The sequence below is a fragment of the Gnatocerus cornutus genome, chromosome 3 (genome assembly GCF_029298725.1).
Source record: "Gnatocerus cornutus isolate USDA-ARS CGAHR chromosome 3, icGnaCorn1.1, whole genome shotgun sequence".
In the NCBI taxonomy this organism is placed as follows: domain Eukaryota; kingdom Metazoa; phylum Arthropoda; class Insecta; order Coleoptera; family Tenebrionidae; genus Gnatocerus; species Gnatocerus cornutus.
In genome coordinates, this window is record NC_142235.1 from 12,865,287 (window position 1) to 12,879,959 (window position 14,673).

Consider the following 14,673-nt stretch of genomic DNA (forward strand, 5'->3'; position numbering starts at 1 on the left):
AATTTTGCATTTCCAAAATCATTAAAATTTATAAAATCAAGTAGACTCTTTTATCATTTGTTCTAATTTTTTTTTCTTCATATTTATTCAAAACTTAATATGGATTTTTGGTTACAATTTTTCAAAATTGCTAAAAATTTCAAAAGCATTTAAATATGTTATTTGATGATTTTTAAACATTGTTTACATCATCTAAAATTTTCAAAATTTCTGAAACTACGGAATCTCAAAATTTTATGAACTTTGTTTTAAAATTCATTAGACACCTCGATTTTAAAAAGTGCCATTAAAACTTTTAGAATTAAAAAAAGACATAATTATGCAATGTTTAATTTTCAAACACTCAAATTTTTACAAATTAGCAATTTTCAAATTTTGAATATCCATAAAATCAAGACAATTTTTTTACTTTTTGTTTTCATTTTTGTATTTTCTCTTCATCTTTATCGTTTATTAATTTTTGGTTACAATTTTTTCAAAATTAGTAAAACTTTCAAAAGCATTTAAATATGTTTTTTATGATTTATAAAGCGTAGTTTACTTTTTCTAAAATTTTAAAAAACAATTTTCAAAAATTCGATTAAAATCAAAAACATGCGAATTCTAAATTCCAAAAACACAAAATTTTACAAATTGTTAATATTCTAATTAATTATAAAAAATATGCTGTTCCAAAATATTTAACATTCATAAAAACATGCCATTTCAAAATTTCATATTTTTGTAAATACGTTAGACAAAAAAAAAATTGCATTATTCAAGATCACTACTGATCCCAAGTTTTTATTTATTCTATGATTTGTAAAAATCACAAATTTTCCTAAATTACTGTTTTTGGTTTGGATTTTTAAAAGTTTAAATTTTGACGGAGAAATTCTTCAATTTAGTAATACTATTTTCACAATTTAAAACTCAAAAATCAAACAATAATGTCAAATTTTATTTATCACAGCTGATTTACTGATTATAATCTTACTTAAGTTAAAAAGTTTCTCTAACAATTAAAGCTTTTATACTCTCTGAGCATCCAACCAAACTTCGCCTTTAACAGCCAGCACCATACTCGCCGGTTTATAAACAATAGGCTCTATCGTCTTTTTGTTAACCGTCACCTTGTAGTTCTTAAGAATGGAAGCCAAACCCATTTTAGACTGAAGAAGTCCAAATCTCATCCCTGTGAACAAATCTTCAATAACCAAAAGAACGTTCTTCCCAACCTACCGATACAATTCCTTGGCCCTTCACCAAAAGGCAAAAACGCATAGTGATGCCTCAACTTCTTATTCTCATCACTAAATCTTTCAGGATCGAATTTCTCAGGATTAGGGTAGTACTCTTCGTCGTGATGAATCCCAAGAATGGACACCATGACGGTGATTCCTCGACTTATCACCACGTCTTCCCCAGGGACTTTGTAGTCTTTGATACATTTCCGGTTAGTTAGAGCTCCTGGAGGATGCAATCTTAGAGTTTCTGGAAGAAGAGGTTACAGTCACGTGTTGTAGAACCAAAGACTTACCGTCGATGACCTGTGATAAGTACTTCATGTCTTGAATGGCTTCATACGTCATTCCTCCATGTTCTGCCAAAACTCTCTTAACTTCCTGTCTTAACTTGTCTTGAACTTCTTGATCTTTCGCGAGCTCATACAGAGCAAAGGACATCAAAGTGGAAGACGTCTCAAAACCAGCGGCGAAGAAAACGATACATTGAGACGCCACCTCGTCGAAAGTCAGCGGTTTTCCGTCGTGGTCTCCAGAGTCCACTTTGTTCTTCAGATCAATCATCAGTTGCATAAAATCGTTGCGAGTGTAATTGTTCTTTTCCCGGTACTCCATGGTGTTGCCCACCACGCTATTTATAAACTCCACAACATCCGGTTTTTGCAGACGAACGTCCAACAAACCTGCCACGTTTGGAAAAATCATCGCGAAAATCCTCTTCAAACTCTCAAACTTGGTCAAACTAAAAATTTTTCTCCCAAACTTCCGGAACTCGGAGTCTTCGTCTTCAAGAGCATTGCACTCGAGACCGAAAGCGCACGAGCCGATGATGTTAGTGGTGAAGCACGCCAACACTTCTTTGATGTCGATGGGTTGGTTTTTCCTACACTCTTCTTCCATCCGCTTCTGCAGGTCGTTTTCACACTCGATCATTACTTGAAACATCATCTTCATCTTCCCGGAGGTAAAAGTTGGTGTTAACTTCGCCCGCATGTTCTTCCAGCGACTTCCTCGAAGTGAGACGAGATGGGCTTGGAGAGGTTCGTTCTCATTCACGTAAAAGTCTCGATCGGCGAAGAACTGGAAGTCTTTGGTGAGGATGTTGCGGACGTGGTCTAAGTCAGTGACGAAGTAAATCGGCTTGTCGTACATGAAGAAACCTCCGTGTTTCCATCCTCGACTCTTCATTTCATTGTAAATTCGCTTGAGTCCAACACTGACGTGTTCTTTACCTTTTAAGACGTCGGAGAGGTTACCAAAAGGAATTCGGGGTACGAGGTACGGCAAATTCTTCTTTTTCCAGTACTGGTAGGTCCATTTGAAGTAGATAAGCAGAAGAACTGACACAGTTAGCGAAACAACGATAAAATTTCCCAGTAGCGCGTCTGCGACGGACATATTTAGAGATCAGTGATCTTAACTTGACTGAAGGTTGAATTGCTATGACGGCATGTGTACGATAATTAATTGTCTAGTGGGGATTTGCGCTATTAGCCAAGAGCGAAACGGGTTTTATTAAACTGTGGAAAATCCGCAAGCCGTCACAATTTGAGCGATTGGAAATCTGAAATGAACTAAAATTTTTTGAAAGGTAAAAGCTGAAAGAATTTTTCCCTAATTTGGTGTGGTAACTGAACTATTTTCGCATTCGTTTTGAGTGCATTTAACAGACCGAATGCCATTTACCATAGCATCGTCGGAGATTTTGTAAATTTTTTTTTATCTAATTCAAATTGGAAAAAATTGCATAAAAAGTCGTTTTACTAAACTTAAAAGCCCTCACAGTTCGCCGGAAGAGAATTGTATTCGAAAAAAATTGCTCATGATAACGAAAACCAACAATAACAAACAAACAACAATAACAAAATTACAAATATAAAAAATGGTTGCTAAGTTACTAAATAACTATTTGATTTAATTTCTCGTTTTATTTCTGGACACAAAAACTTGAGCAGTTTGTCTACCCCTTTGTTTGCCTCCTTAGTGACTTAGAAGTACCATGTAAAAAAAGGCTTACAAATCATGGCAACCGCATGACAATTCTGTCTAAAAATTTAGTAAAATCTAAATAATTATTAAAAATATATTCGTATAAAAAATGTTATACAATCCTCGTGCGCGAAGCTTGTTCGTGCATTCGCGTAAATAAAAAATGGTTGCTAAGTTACCAATAACTATTTGATTTAATTTCTCGTTTTATTTCTGGACACAAAAACTTGAGCAGTTTGTCTACCCCTTTGTTTGCCTCCTTAGTGACTTGGAAGAACCATGTAAAAGAAGACTTACAAATTATGGCAACCGCATGACAATTTTGTCTAAAAATTTAGTAAAATCAAAAAAAATTTAATTAAAAATATATTCGTATAAAAAATGTTATACAAGCTTCTCCTTTCAGTCGCTCGTGCTTTAAATAAACGCTCATGCACGAACATAAGCTTCGCGCACTAGTATTGTAAATAACTATTAAAGCCATTTTTAAAATTAATAGGCCGATTTTGCGTTAATTTTTCTGGGTAGTGTAGTTAAAATCTCTAGAATATGCGCTTTTTTCTCAACAATTTTCCAGTTAGCTAAAGTTGATATAGGAGTGAAATATAGAAAATTCCTCAATTTTCATAACTGTAACACAAAAATTGCTAAAATTACGAATTTTGGTGGTGGATATCAAAACATTTTGCTTCCTATAGAAAATTAAAATTTCCAAACATTGTGTTTTTTGCGTTACAATTTTTTTGGTAGATTAATACACGACTACAATTTTTTTGGTAGAATTAATACACGACTCAAAAAATTATGTTATTAGGATTTCTTACCCAAGAGGGCTAAGCCATCAAAACTTTAAAAAATAAGAAAAATTTAAATATTAATACATAAATTTTCATTATTTTTTAAAATAAAAGTAATTCAACTTAAGATGATTTAAAATTTGACTTTTTTGAAAAAGGGAGTGCTCTAGAACACATTGTTGCTTTTTGTTTTCATGAGCAATTTTCTTCCGCCGAACTGTGCTCTAGTTTTTTCTGCTGGAGCAGAGTTATTTCCACATTCGTTTTCAATGCGTTAATAGCTATTTCCACATGAAATGCGTTAATGACTTCGTTACTATAATAACGTCCAAAAATGTAGTAAAAAAACATATTCAATATGCAAATTAGAAAAAATAGCATAAGAAACTCGTTTTATAAAACTTAAAAGTCCTCGTTTTTTCCAGCACTCGTGTTTTAATACGAGCTATATAAAACTTGCTTTTCATAAGTATACTATTTCCTAATTTTCTGTTGGAGCAGAGTTATTTCCGTATTCGTTTTCAATGCGTTAATAGCCATTTCCACATCGAATGCGTTAACAGCTTCGTTACCACTACAACGTCGAAATATGTAGTAAAAAATGTATTTAATATGCAATATAAAACTTAAAAGCCGTCGTCCTTTTTAGCATTCGTGTATTAATACGGGTTTTATACAACTATTTTTTAATATATGTATGTACCTACTATTTTCGATATCTTTTTTAATTTACTGTTATAATAAAGCTTTTTTCACAATCGTTTTGTTAATAACCATTTCCAAATCGGATGCGTTGAAAACAATATTCAAAATGCAAAGAAAAATTCTAAAAAAACTCGTTTTATAAAACTTAAGCTCTCGTTCTTTGCAGCATTCGTGTTTTAATACGCGTTTTATACAGCGTGTTCCAAAACTCGCGCCCCAGAGGGCAAGAGAGGGTGTCGACAGCAATACAGATGGTAAATTTCAAAACAAAAATTGACTAAGTTTAATAGTATTCGAGAAAGGAAAAAAATTAACAACCAATTTCAAAAGCTTATTCTAGAAGTAGAGTGAAAATCCATCTCAATTTCCTAGGCAACGAGAGTGTAATGTTGATCTGACCAATGAATAGTATGTGTCCATAGTTACTGATTTTCAAATTCTGTTCAGCTTCGGGATTGGCTACCGTTTTTGCGTCTTATCGATTATTTTTTGAGATAAAAAATTTTAGTTTTAAAATGTTGGTTCAAAATTGTTGTCTCTATAAGCCTTTTCTTTCTGGGGCGCGAGTTCTAGGACACCTGTATAACTTGTTTTTATTTATACTATTTTCTAATTTGCTGTAGTAAGAGGCTATTTTTTCCGCATTTTTTCGCATCGACGTGAAAATTGGTGTTAACTTTGCTCTCATATTCTTCTTCCAGCGGTTGCCGCGATGTGAGAGGAGATGTGCTTGGAGGGGTTCATTCTCATTCAGGTAAAAGAACTTGAAGAATTCTTCGAATTTCCATCCACGGGTCTTCATTTCGCCGTAGAGTCTCCTAATACCAACCATGATGTTTTCTGTTAAGACGTTGGTGAGGTTACCAAAAGGAATTGTTGAAGCGAAAAACGGAACATTCTTTCTTTGCCAGTACTAAAAAGTCTATTTAAAATAGATAATAAAGCGATTAAAAAAAAGTTAGAAAAGAACAATAAAAGTACCGAAGAACGAATTTGTGATCAACATTGTACCGTTTTCTATTTTGACTTCTCTTTCTTTGTGCTTTTTAAAAAGTTGTATTTACTTTTTATCAAATATTCAAGGTTCCATGGTTAACTGGAGTGATACTTATTTGTAATGATAACATTTTGACGTTTTTTACCTGTACAAAGTAGTCACAAATTTATTTTTATAAAATTTTCCAAGGTACTGTTCCATGGTTAACAATAACGTATAAACATGTTTTTCTATTCCTATTAAGCACTAAGTACACTATAATTGACGTATATCACCTGTACTTTAATAAAGTAGTTGCAACAAGTTTTCATTAAAAATACAGGGTGTTCAAAAAATAGCGAACCAACTGATAAGAACGTCAAACTCTAAGACGCTATGAATTGGAAATGCTGCTTAAAATTTTTATTTGAAGCTTTGTACGGGAGCAAAATAACTTTAAATATTGCGAAAAACGGCAACAGTGTTCAATTCTTTCGGTAATTATTAGGAGTATAATTTTGAGACCAGAGCAACACTTTGGTAGTTACAATTATTAATAAATCATGTAATTGGTTACTATGGTTTGTAATTAATTTTGATAACACCTGAGCAGTAAAAGTCTCAAAATAGATCAAGAACCATTTGTTCTCTTCTTGGTATGCGAATAGTCCTGGGTCGTCCATGATCCTGATAAATTTGGTTCCAATTGGCCCGTCTCACTCTCGTACCTGAAGAAATTCACAAGCGCACTCCCTTACTGCTTCTCGACTGTTTTCTTCACGTGTCGGTATACAGGGTCCGGCAACACTTGTGTCCACCCCTAAAATCGTCTTTAATTTTAAAGATAAAATTTTGAAAATTTGCATACGCTTATAGTTGACAAAGCTCTAGAAGCTGACACAAAAATTTATTTTGATATCACGGCTTGTTTGACGTCGCGACGCCTAAAAAGTATAATTTTTAGCGATTTTTGAGTTTTCGCGGTAATATTAGCGAATTCAATTTTTTTTCAACATAACTGTAATACAAATATTTGAGTTTTTATTTTAAATCTACTGCAAATGGTGTTTAAAATTTGCGAAAAAAACGCTGTTTTATCAAGTTAGTTTTCAACATTTTGACGGTGCAGTGACAAACTACGTTTACACCAAAATTTCACAAGTCACTTCATTCACTCATATGAAGGTGAATTTTGATTAACTCGGGCATGTTGCACTTTATGGACACCAGAAATCGTTAATTAACATCGACAAAGCGACAATTTCACCAAGTAAGACTTTTGTTAAAATTTGAAACGAACCAAAAGATAGATGTTATTTGTGACACAAGATATTGACAGATGGGTGTAAACGTAGTTCCCAATTTTGACGTAATGAAATTGGAAACTAACTTGATAAAACCGCATTTTTTTCTCAAATTTTGAAGTCAATTTGCATTGAATCAAAAATAACAACCTAGATATGTTTAACACATTTATGTTGAAAAAAATTTAAATTAGGGGTTGATTTCACAAACCTTCATAATTAGCTAAAAAATACATTTTAAGGCGTCGCGACGCCAAAACTATAAGTGATAAAAAATAAATTTTCTTCTAGAGCTTTGTCAACTATGAGCGTATGCAAATTTTCAAAATTTTGTTTTTAAAATTAAAGACGATTTTGGGGGTGGACACAAGTGTTGCCGGACCCTGTATACAGCAAAATTATACATCATTAGAGAAATAAACTCCTCTAGTTTGTGACACCTAAAAAATGTTTGACTTTTCTAAAAAATTGGTCATTGTCAGGCACTAGGCAACAATTAATTACTGAATTCTTGAAGTGAAATGTTGCCAGATTAATTTTGCGCTTTTAAACTTAATTTTAAAAGTGCAAAATAACGTTTTGCATCAACATTTAAGGCATTTAAAGACTGTAAGTATGTATGTTAAATGTCATCCAAAACATGAACTCTAGTAGAATTTTGTAAACCTTATAAGGAAAAATTTGTGCCATAATTAGCGCCCCTTTAAGTGGCTGTAGATTTCCAACGAAGCACTCAATAATTGAAAAAAATTAATTTAGCTACTAGTTATGATCTGAAGATTCACGTAGTGAATAGTTGGTTCGCCATTTTTTGAACACCCTGTATAAGTGAATTTCTAGTAAAAATGCTCAATTTGTTATAAATCAAGTTGCCATACGCATTAAACAATTGAAATGAAAGTCTCGTAGCTTAACTTAAATCTCTCGTAAGTAAAAGTTAAAATAACGCACTCATGCCATAAATAACTGTTCAACATGAAACTGTGTAAACATTCAAAGAATCGCCGTTTTCATCGTCTTCTTGTGTACATTCAACTTTTGTAGGTTTTCAAGATCGAAACTAAGCCTACCTCAGTCTGGAGCAAGCAGAATTTCTTACCTTACAACACAAAGTTTTTACCACCTTACAGAAAAAAATTCTTGGTATTTCACCCAAAAGCAAGAACGCGTAGTGGTGTATTAATTTCCTTTATTTTCTCGCTGAACCTCTTAGGATCTGGGGTAGACCATGCCTTTGTTGGAATCGGAAGAAGAAGCTGAAGCGATTGGGTACGTTCAACTTAGTTTCCCAATTTTTTAATTTTTCTGTTTTCTAGTTTTTCGGATTCCTGGTTTCTCAATTTCCTAGATTTAGGAGCCGATTTCATGTTGACTTGCGGCATTGCAACCCCAATCAAACTGATGTTACCTTAGCAATTGCGCCAACGTAATTTTGCGCCACTGACTTCAAATCGGGCTCTTAGAGTTTTTTAGTTTTAAGCGAATTTAGAATGAAGAGTCGAGGATGGAAACGCGGAGGATTTTTCATGTACGACAAACCGATCAACTTCGTCACTAATTTAGACCACGTGCCAAAAATTTTCACCAAAGACTTTAAACACTTTTTGTCTCACTTTGAGGAAGTCGCTGGAAAAACATGAGGGTTAAGTTAACACAAACTTTGTCGTTCCACCTCATCGAAGAGTGTCAATAAAACCTCAAGAAGCGACTGGAGGAAGAAGTTTTTCAATTTCCTATAGTTTCTGTGTTCTGTAGTTTTTCTATTTCCTATGGTTCCTAAGTTTTCTAGTTCTCCAATTTTCTAGATTTTAAGTTTCATTCTTCCTAGTTTTACAGAAACTTTGCGAAAAACAGTTTGGTTGGGGCGTCTGAATATAGATTTACGACTGTATCATTACCACAGATTACACCATTTGGGAACCCAACCATCTGACTATAGCACAGACAAGCTGTTTGATTCGAGTACAGAAATTTTATATTTTATAAATACAAGATGCGCAAATTACGGTCAACCCCAAAATCGTCTTTAATTTGAAAGATAAAAATTTGCAATATTGCAAACGCTTATGGTTGAACAAGTTCCACAACCTAACGCAAAAATTTGTTTTTACCACGGTTCGATTGGCGTCGCGACGCCTATGAAGTGTAACTTTTAGCGATTTTTGAGTTTTTGCGGATTTCAATTTTTTTTTCAAAATAAATGTGATAAAAATATCTGTTTTTATTTAAAATTTAATGCAAATTGTGTTTAAAATCAGAGAAAAAAACGCTGGTTTATCAAGTTACTTTTTAAAATAATGACGGGCAGTGAGTGAGAAACTACGTTTACACCAAATTTTCACAAGTCACTTGATTCATTTGTATAAAGGTCAATTTTGACGCGAACGTATTGCTAGACGAAGTGATAAGTGACAAGAAAAAAAAATACAAATTTCAAATGCAAAAGACAAAGACGGCTATATTTTATCACTGCCGATTTATTTATCGTTTTGAGAAACAAAATCGCACTTATAGTTTCAAACTTTGACTTATGAATTTGAAAATTAACTTAATAAAATAACATTTTTCTTTAATTTTTAATTTTAAAATTTTTTCTTTTAAATTAAAGACGATTTTGGGGGTGACCACAAGATGACTGTAATCCCTAAACCTTGAATTATACATAAAATTCACAAACTTATACCCATTATAATTTATATTATACAGGATGTTTGGTAAGTAAAGCACCAAACTGTAACAGCAATATTATAAAAGTGGTAGTAATTAATATCTCGAAGAATTTTTTTTTTCTGTAGCATTTCTTGTAAGCTGTGGAAGGACGTAAAAGTAAACAATCACGTCACAGTTTGGATATTTGAAAAATTTTAGCAATCAAGTCATTTCGTCGAACAAAATGTCACACATGTCACACCTGAGATTTTGTGACATAGGCGTACCTGACAGATGTGTCAAAGTGTGCTGAATAGTTTCGCAATGGTTCTGAGATTACAGTAAATCATTTCTTGGTACAGCGTTTATACAGGGTGATTTTTTTAAAACGGCAGGCGTTGTAGAATTTTTATTTATGAACCGATTCCAAAAATTTAAAAAACAAATTAAATGGTTTTTAATTTACTATAAACCGATAATTTTAAAATTTTTCTAAATGTCTTAGTATCTTTTGGGCGATACTCAACTTTCTTATTTTAAATTGGAACCCATTGGCATTATACAACCCAAATCCAAAGAAATTCTGTTTTTGCGTAAATTGGCACTTAAAACGTTTTGGAATGGTAGGTCTCAATTATGTTCTTGTACAAATTAATTTACAATTTAATGTCCATATTTTCCTTCTCCAATACAATTTTAACAAAAGTGGAATGGAGTCATGTTATATTTTTACATTATGCTTTCAAAACAGTTTAAATTATTTGGAAACTTTGGGAATACGTAGGTCATTAGGTACCTGCCTAGCAATTTTCAAAACCTTTAATTGACATCCCTTGCTATTATAAATAAATATTATAAATAAGCGAAGGTACGGATTTAGTTCTTTTAAATTTCTGTTTATGACTAGTTCATACTGAATTTACGATTTGCGATTTTTTGTGTTTGGTCAAAATAGCTCTCCATGATGCAAAAAAAATCTGTAGCAATTAATAAATTTTATTCCATTTTTGATTTTATTTAAAACTGATTTTTATTTAAATTACAAAAAAATATATCACAACTAAATTTAAATGATCAGTAATATGTAGGTACGCCACAAAAAGTATCTTTTTCAAGGGAAGAAATGTGCTATTCGTCTCAGTAAATTAGGAGTTCATAAAACGATTATAGTTATGGTTTTGTGAACCGAAGCAGGCAATATTTTGGAGTCTGCAAACTTCGAAACTTCTCTTGCGCCACCAGCGGTAAAACAGACGAACTAACTGCTCAAATAACTTTACAAACAATAATTCATAATAAAAAAAGGACAGGTTTATAAGCAAAAAATTTTGGTGGACTCAAAGTAGATATTTTTTTTCTATTTATTTACCCAAAATTGCACGCTTTTAGGTATTTCTTTCGAAGATATTATGCATTTTGTAAAATAATTAATATTTAAACAAATGTAAAAGATTACAATGATTTGTCAAGTTAGCGGCCTTTATATTGACATATCAAATGTTCATACCAATTTTTGTGACATTCTTTCAAGATTTAGAGTATAAATTATGAAAAAACATGGTTAAAAATTGGGCAAATTACCGTATCAAATCATTCGGCATTTGAATTTTCGCTCATATCTTCAGGATTAGCCGTTTTATTGCACTAAAATAAAACGATTTGCTAACAGCATAACAACCAAATCTAGGATAACTATTTTTATATGATTTTAATTTTAAATTGTTGTTTATTATTATAATTTGTTGTTCTGGTTGTGCAAAATAGCAATGAGGACCGCGGGCGGTATTGTTTAATAAGTTTCGGGCATATTGGGACAAGCCTTCGGTCTCAAAATTATGCCCTCAACTTGTCAAACGACCAAACCGCCCTTGATGCTTAAATAACTATAATTAATTTTTCAAAAATCTGCCTGTTTGACTTTAAACCGACACAAAAGTGATTTTTGTATTTTGAACCCAGCAACAACATCCAGTACCCATTAAAACCATAATTACAATATAATTACTAGTTATTAATGCTCCAACATTTAATTCGGTCGATACAAAAACATGTATTTACACACATCCACTTCCTCTCACCTTGAAATTGGCCTCAATAAAACTCTAAACTACAAGAGTCTAGTTGCAAAATGTCGCCTCTGGTTGCAACACTTTTCTGCCTTTTTCTCTGTACTTCTGCTTTCTCCCAGGACTCGGAAGTAAGAAACTCCTCGAAACACCCTTAAACTCATTTGCAGTTTTCAGCCCGATGTCATCGAAAAAATCGCTAATGATTGCGCGAAAGAAACTAACACCTCCTCCGAAGAGTACAGCGACCACGAATTTCTTCTGAGACCTCTACCTCCGCACCTCCAGTGCATGGGAAAATGTCTTTTAGAAAAACTAGAAGTGATCGGAGACGATGGAGTTATCGACAAAGAGATGTTGAGCGACGCTTCAGAGGAACTTCCTGACAAACTAAGAAGTAAAATCATGGAGTGTGGACGGGTGCTCCAGGTCGTGCAGACGTGCGAAGACATGGAGAAGTGGAGGCTGTGCATTTTACCAGCTGTTAAAAAACTGATCGAAATGTAGAATTTAAATAAAAAATAAAAATATACAGGGTGTCACAAGGTTGTCTGCATTTTGGTCTTCGAGGTCACGAAGCCCACCTGCGGCGCCCCAATCAAAGTCCGCGACATTGAAACCACAAATCTTTCCAAACAATGACTTACCACTTTTTTAATTCTTTAATGATACTGTATTATCTCTCAGTCTGTGTTTGTTCGTCTTCGCGCTAACAATGTTTGTCTTCGCGTTCTTCGCCACAGTGCTGGCGCTCCTCTTCGGGTACTTCAAATGGGCGCACCAACACTGGGCCCGCAAGAACTTTCCTTTTCTCCAACCTACCATTCCTTTTGGTAACCTCACGAGTCCGTTCCGCCGCAAAGAGCACCTTGGCATCACCATGTTGAAGATCTACAACGAAATGAAGGCAAAGAAGTGGAAACACGGTGGCATCTTCTTCTTGACGACCCCCGTGTACTTCGTCGTCGACCTAGACAAAGTGAAGAACGTCATGAGTAAAGAGTTTCACCATTTCGTGGACCGCGGGTTTTACCACAACGAGAAGGATGATCCTCTCAGTGCGCATCTCTTCGCCATCGGTGGTCCAAAGTGGAGGAGCTTAAGAACGAAGTTAACACCGACTTTCACCTCCGGGAAGATGAAGATGATGTTTCAAACTCTGATTGACTGTGAAGAGAGCCTCCAACGAAGAATGGAAAAAGACTCAGGACCTTTAGACATCAAAGATATTCTTGGCTGCTTCACCACTGATATCATCGGCTCTGTGGCCTTCGGTCTTGACTGCAAGACCTTCGAGCAGGAAAACTCTCCGTTTAGAGTCTACGGGAATAAAGTCTTCAGAACCTCGAAGTCTCGCGCTGTGAGAGCCACCTTTGCCACAATCTTCCCAGACTTAGCCAGAAGTCTCGGTGTGGCTTTAATACCAACGGACATAACTCGGTTCTTCATGAAAGTGGTCAAAGACACGGTTGAGTACCGGGAAAAGAACAATTTCACCCGCAAAGACTTCTTGCAGTTGTTGATCGACATGAAGAACGAAAGCAAGAACTTGACGATCGAAGAAGTTGCCGCGCAGTGCTTCGTCTTCTTTTTGGCTGGTTTCGAGACGTCCTCCACCACAATGACGTTTGCTTTGTACGAAATGGCGAAGAATCAAGAGATCCAAGAGAAAGTCCGCGACGAAATTAAAACAGTTCTTGCAAAACACGATAATAAAATCACTTATGAGGCCATTCAGGATTTGAAGTACATGTCCCAAGTCATCGATGGTACGTTACATTTTTTTGGTACTTCTCTTAACACGAATTTTTCTTTCAGAGAGTTTGAGAAAGTACCCTCCCATACCTTTCTTAACACGAGAGTGCGTGAAAGACTACAAAGACGAAGACGTCCTCATCGAGAAAGGTACCACCGTTGTCATTCCGGTACTTGGGATCCAACACGACGAACAGCACTATCCTGATCCTGAGAAGTTCGATCCTGAGAGATTCACTGAGGAAAACAAACAAGAAAGACATCACTTTTCGCATATTCCGTTTGGTGAAGGTCCTCGACTTTGTATAGGAATGCGGTTTGGACTCATGCAGACGAAGGTCGGACTAACTTCTTTGTTGAGAAAGTACAAGTTTACAGTGAGTAAGAAGACGCAGGAACCCATGAAGATGCAGGTTAACTCGTTCGTTTTGGCTGCCGAAGGCGAAGTTTGGTTGGATGCTGAGAAACTCTGAGATGTTTGAAAGTACTTAATAGTCAGTGTTAAATGCGCTTAGTTTTAATCAATAAACGACTTTTCACAGGAAATTTGACACGTTCTATTAACTCCGAGACTGAGACTGACAATATTTTTTATTATTGTCTGAATATTCTCAAATTATTTCTAAAAGTTAGTTTTATTTAAAAAAAACTCTGGGAAATGTAATCTTAAATTTTAATGAAATGAATGCAATTTACTCTGAAACAAACCCTACACTGTCAATTGTTGCATTTTGGCATTAAATCTGAGACAGAAACTCAAAGACAATCTGAGCATTGTTTAAATTGATAACTCTGAAGTTAACACTCGGAAAAACTCTAAATTGTGAGTTAACTGTCAAAAAAACTTAATTATATAATCATGTTAATTTTTAGTCAGAAATCTGAGCCACTCGTAAAAATTTTATTTTACAAAAATTTAGAAGCGCCTAAGTAAGAAACCCTAAGCTCAAATACAGTAAAACTTCGAAAAACTCTTAAGGAACTATGAGCAGTTTTTAATTGTTCTCTGAAAATTGTGAGATATTCCAAGTTGCAGAGAAAATATTCTGAAAACTAATAAACTATAAGACGTTCTGAGATCAAATTGTAACATATAAAAAACTGTTCACTTTTTAGATAAAAATGAAGAAACGTGCAATTTCACAGTTAAGGTTTGGACATAAAACTCTGAGAGACTGAAAAAATGTAACAAGTTTTTAAGACAATTTT

The 14,673-nt window shown here is 34.2% G+C and overlaps 3 protein-coding genes and 1 long non-coding RNA gene across 4 annotated transcripts; 3 read left to right on the forward strand and 1 right to left on the reverse strand.

Annotated features, from left to right (window-relative positions):
* Positions 1-919: 919 nt before the first annotated feature.
* LOC148177082 (cytochrome P450 6a2-like) lies at positions 920-2,660 on the reverse strand. Its single transcript, XM_088032939.1, has 3 exons — positions 1,520-2,660; positions 1,222-1,473; positions 920-1,174 (listed from the first exon to the last, which is right to left on the reverse strand). Exons 1-3 carry the CDS (start codon positions 2,619-2,621, stop codon positions 1,011-1,013), a joined length of 1,518 nt encoding a protein of 505 aa, XP_087889065.1. The 5' UTR covers positions 2,622-2,660; the 3' UTR covers positions 920-1,010.
* Positions 2,661-5,449: 2,789 nt separating this feature from the next.
* Positions 5,450-10,264, forward strand: LOC148177083 (uncharacterized). Its single transcript, XR_015769812.1, has 3 exons — positions 5,450-5,568; positions 8,039-8,263; positions 8,311-10,264. It is a non-coding gene; the product is annotated as an uncharacterized LOC148177083 (long non-coding RNA).
* A 1,447-nt stretch (positions 10,265-11,711) lies between these two features.
* Positions 11,712-12,254, forward strand: LOC148177084 (uncharacterized). Its single transcript, XM_088032944.1, has 2 exons — positions 11,712-11,840; positions 11,887-12,254. The coding sequence occupies exons 1-2, from the start codon at positions 11,772-11,774 to the stop codon at positions 12,214-12,216; spliced, it is 399 nt and encodes a 132-aa protein (XP_087889070.1). The 5' UTR covers positions 11,712-11,771; the 3' UTR covers positions 12,217-12,254.
* Positions 12,255-12,375: 121 nt separating this feature from the next.
* On the forward strand, positions 12,376-14,010 carry LOC148177085 (putative cytochrome P450 6a23). The gene is made up of 2 exons (XM_088032941.1): positions 12,376-13,478; positions 13,528-14,010. The coding sequence occupies exons 1-2, from the start codon at positions 12,425-12,427 to the stop codon at positions 13,935-13,937; spliced, it is 1,464 nt and encodes a 487-aa protein (XP_087889067.1). The 5' UTR covers positions 12,376-12,424; the 3' UTR covers positions 13,938-14,010.
* Positions 14,011-14,673: the final 663 nt, after the last annotated feature.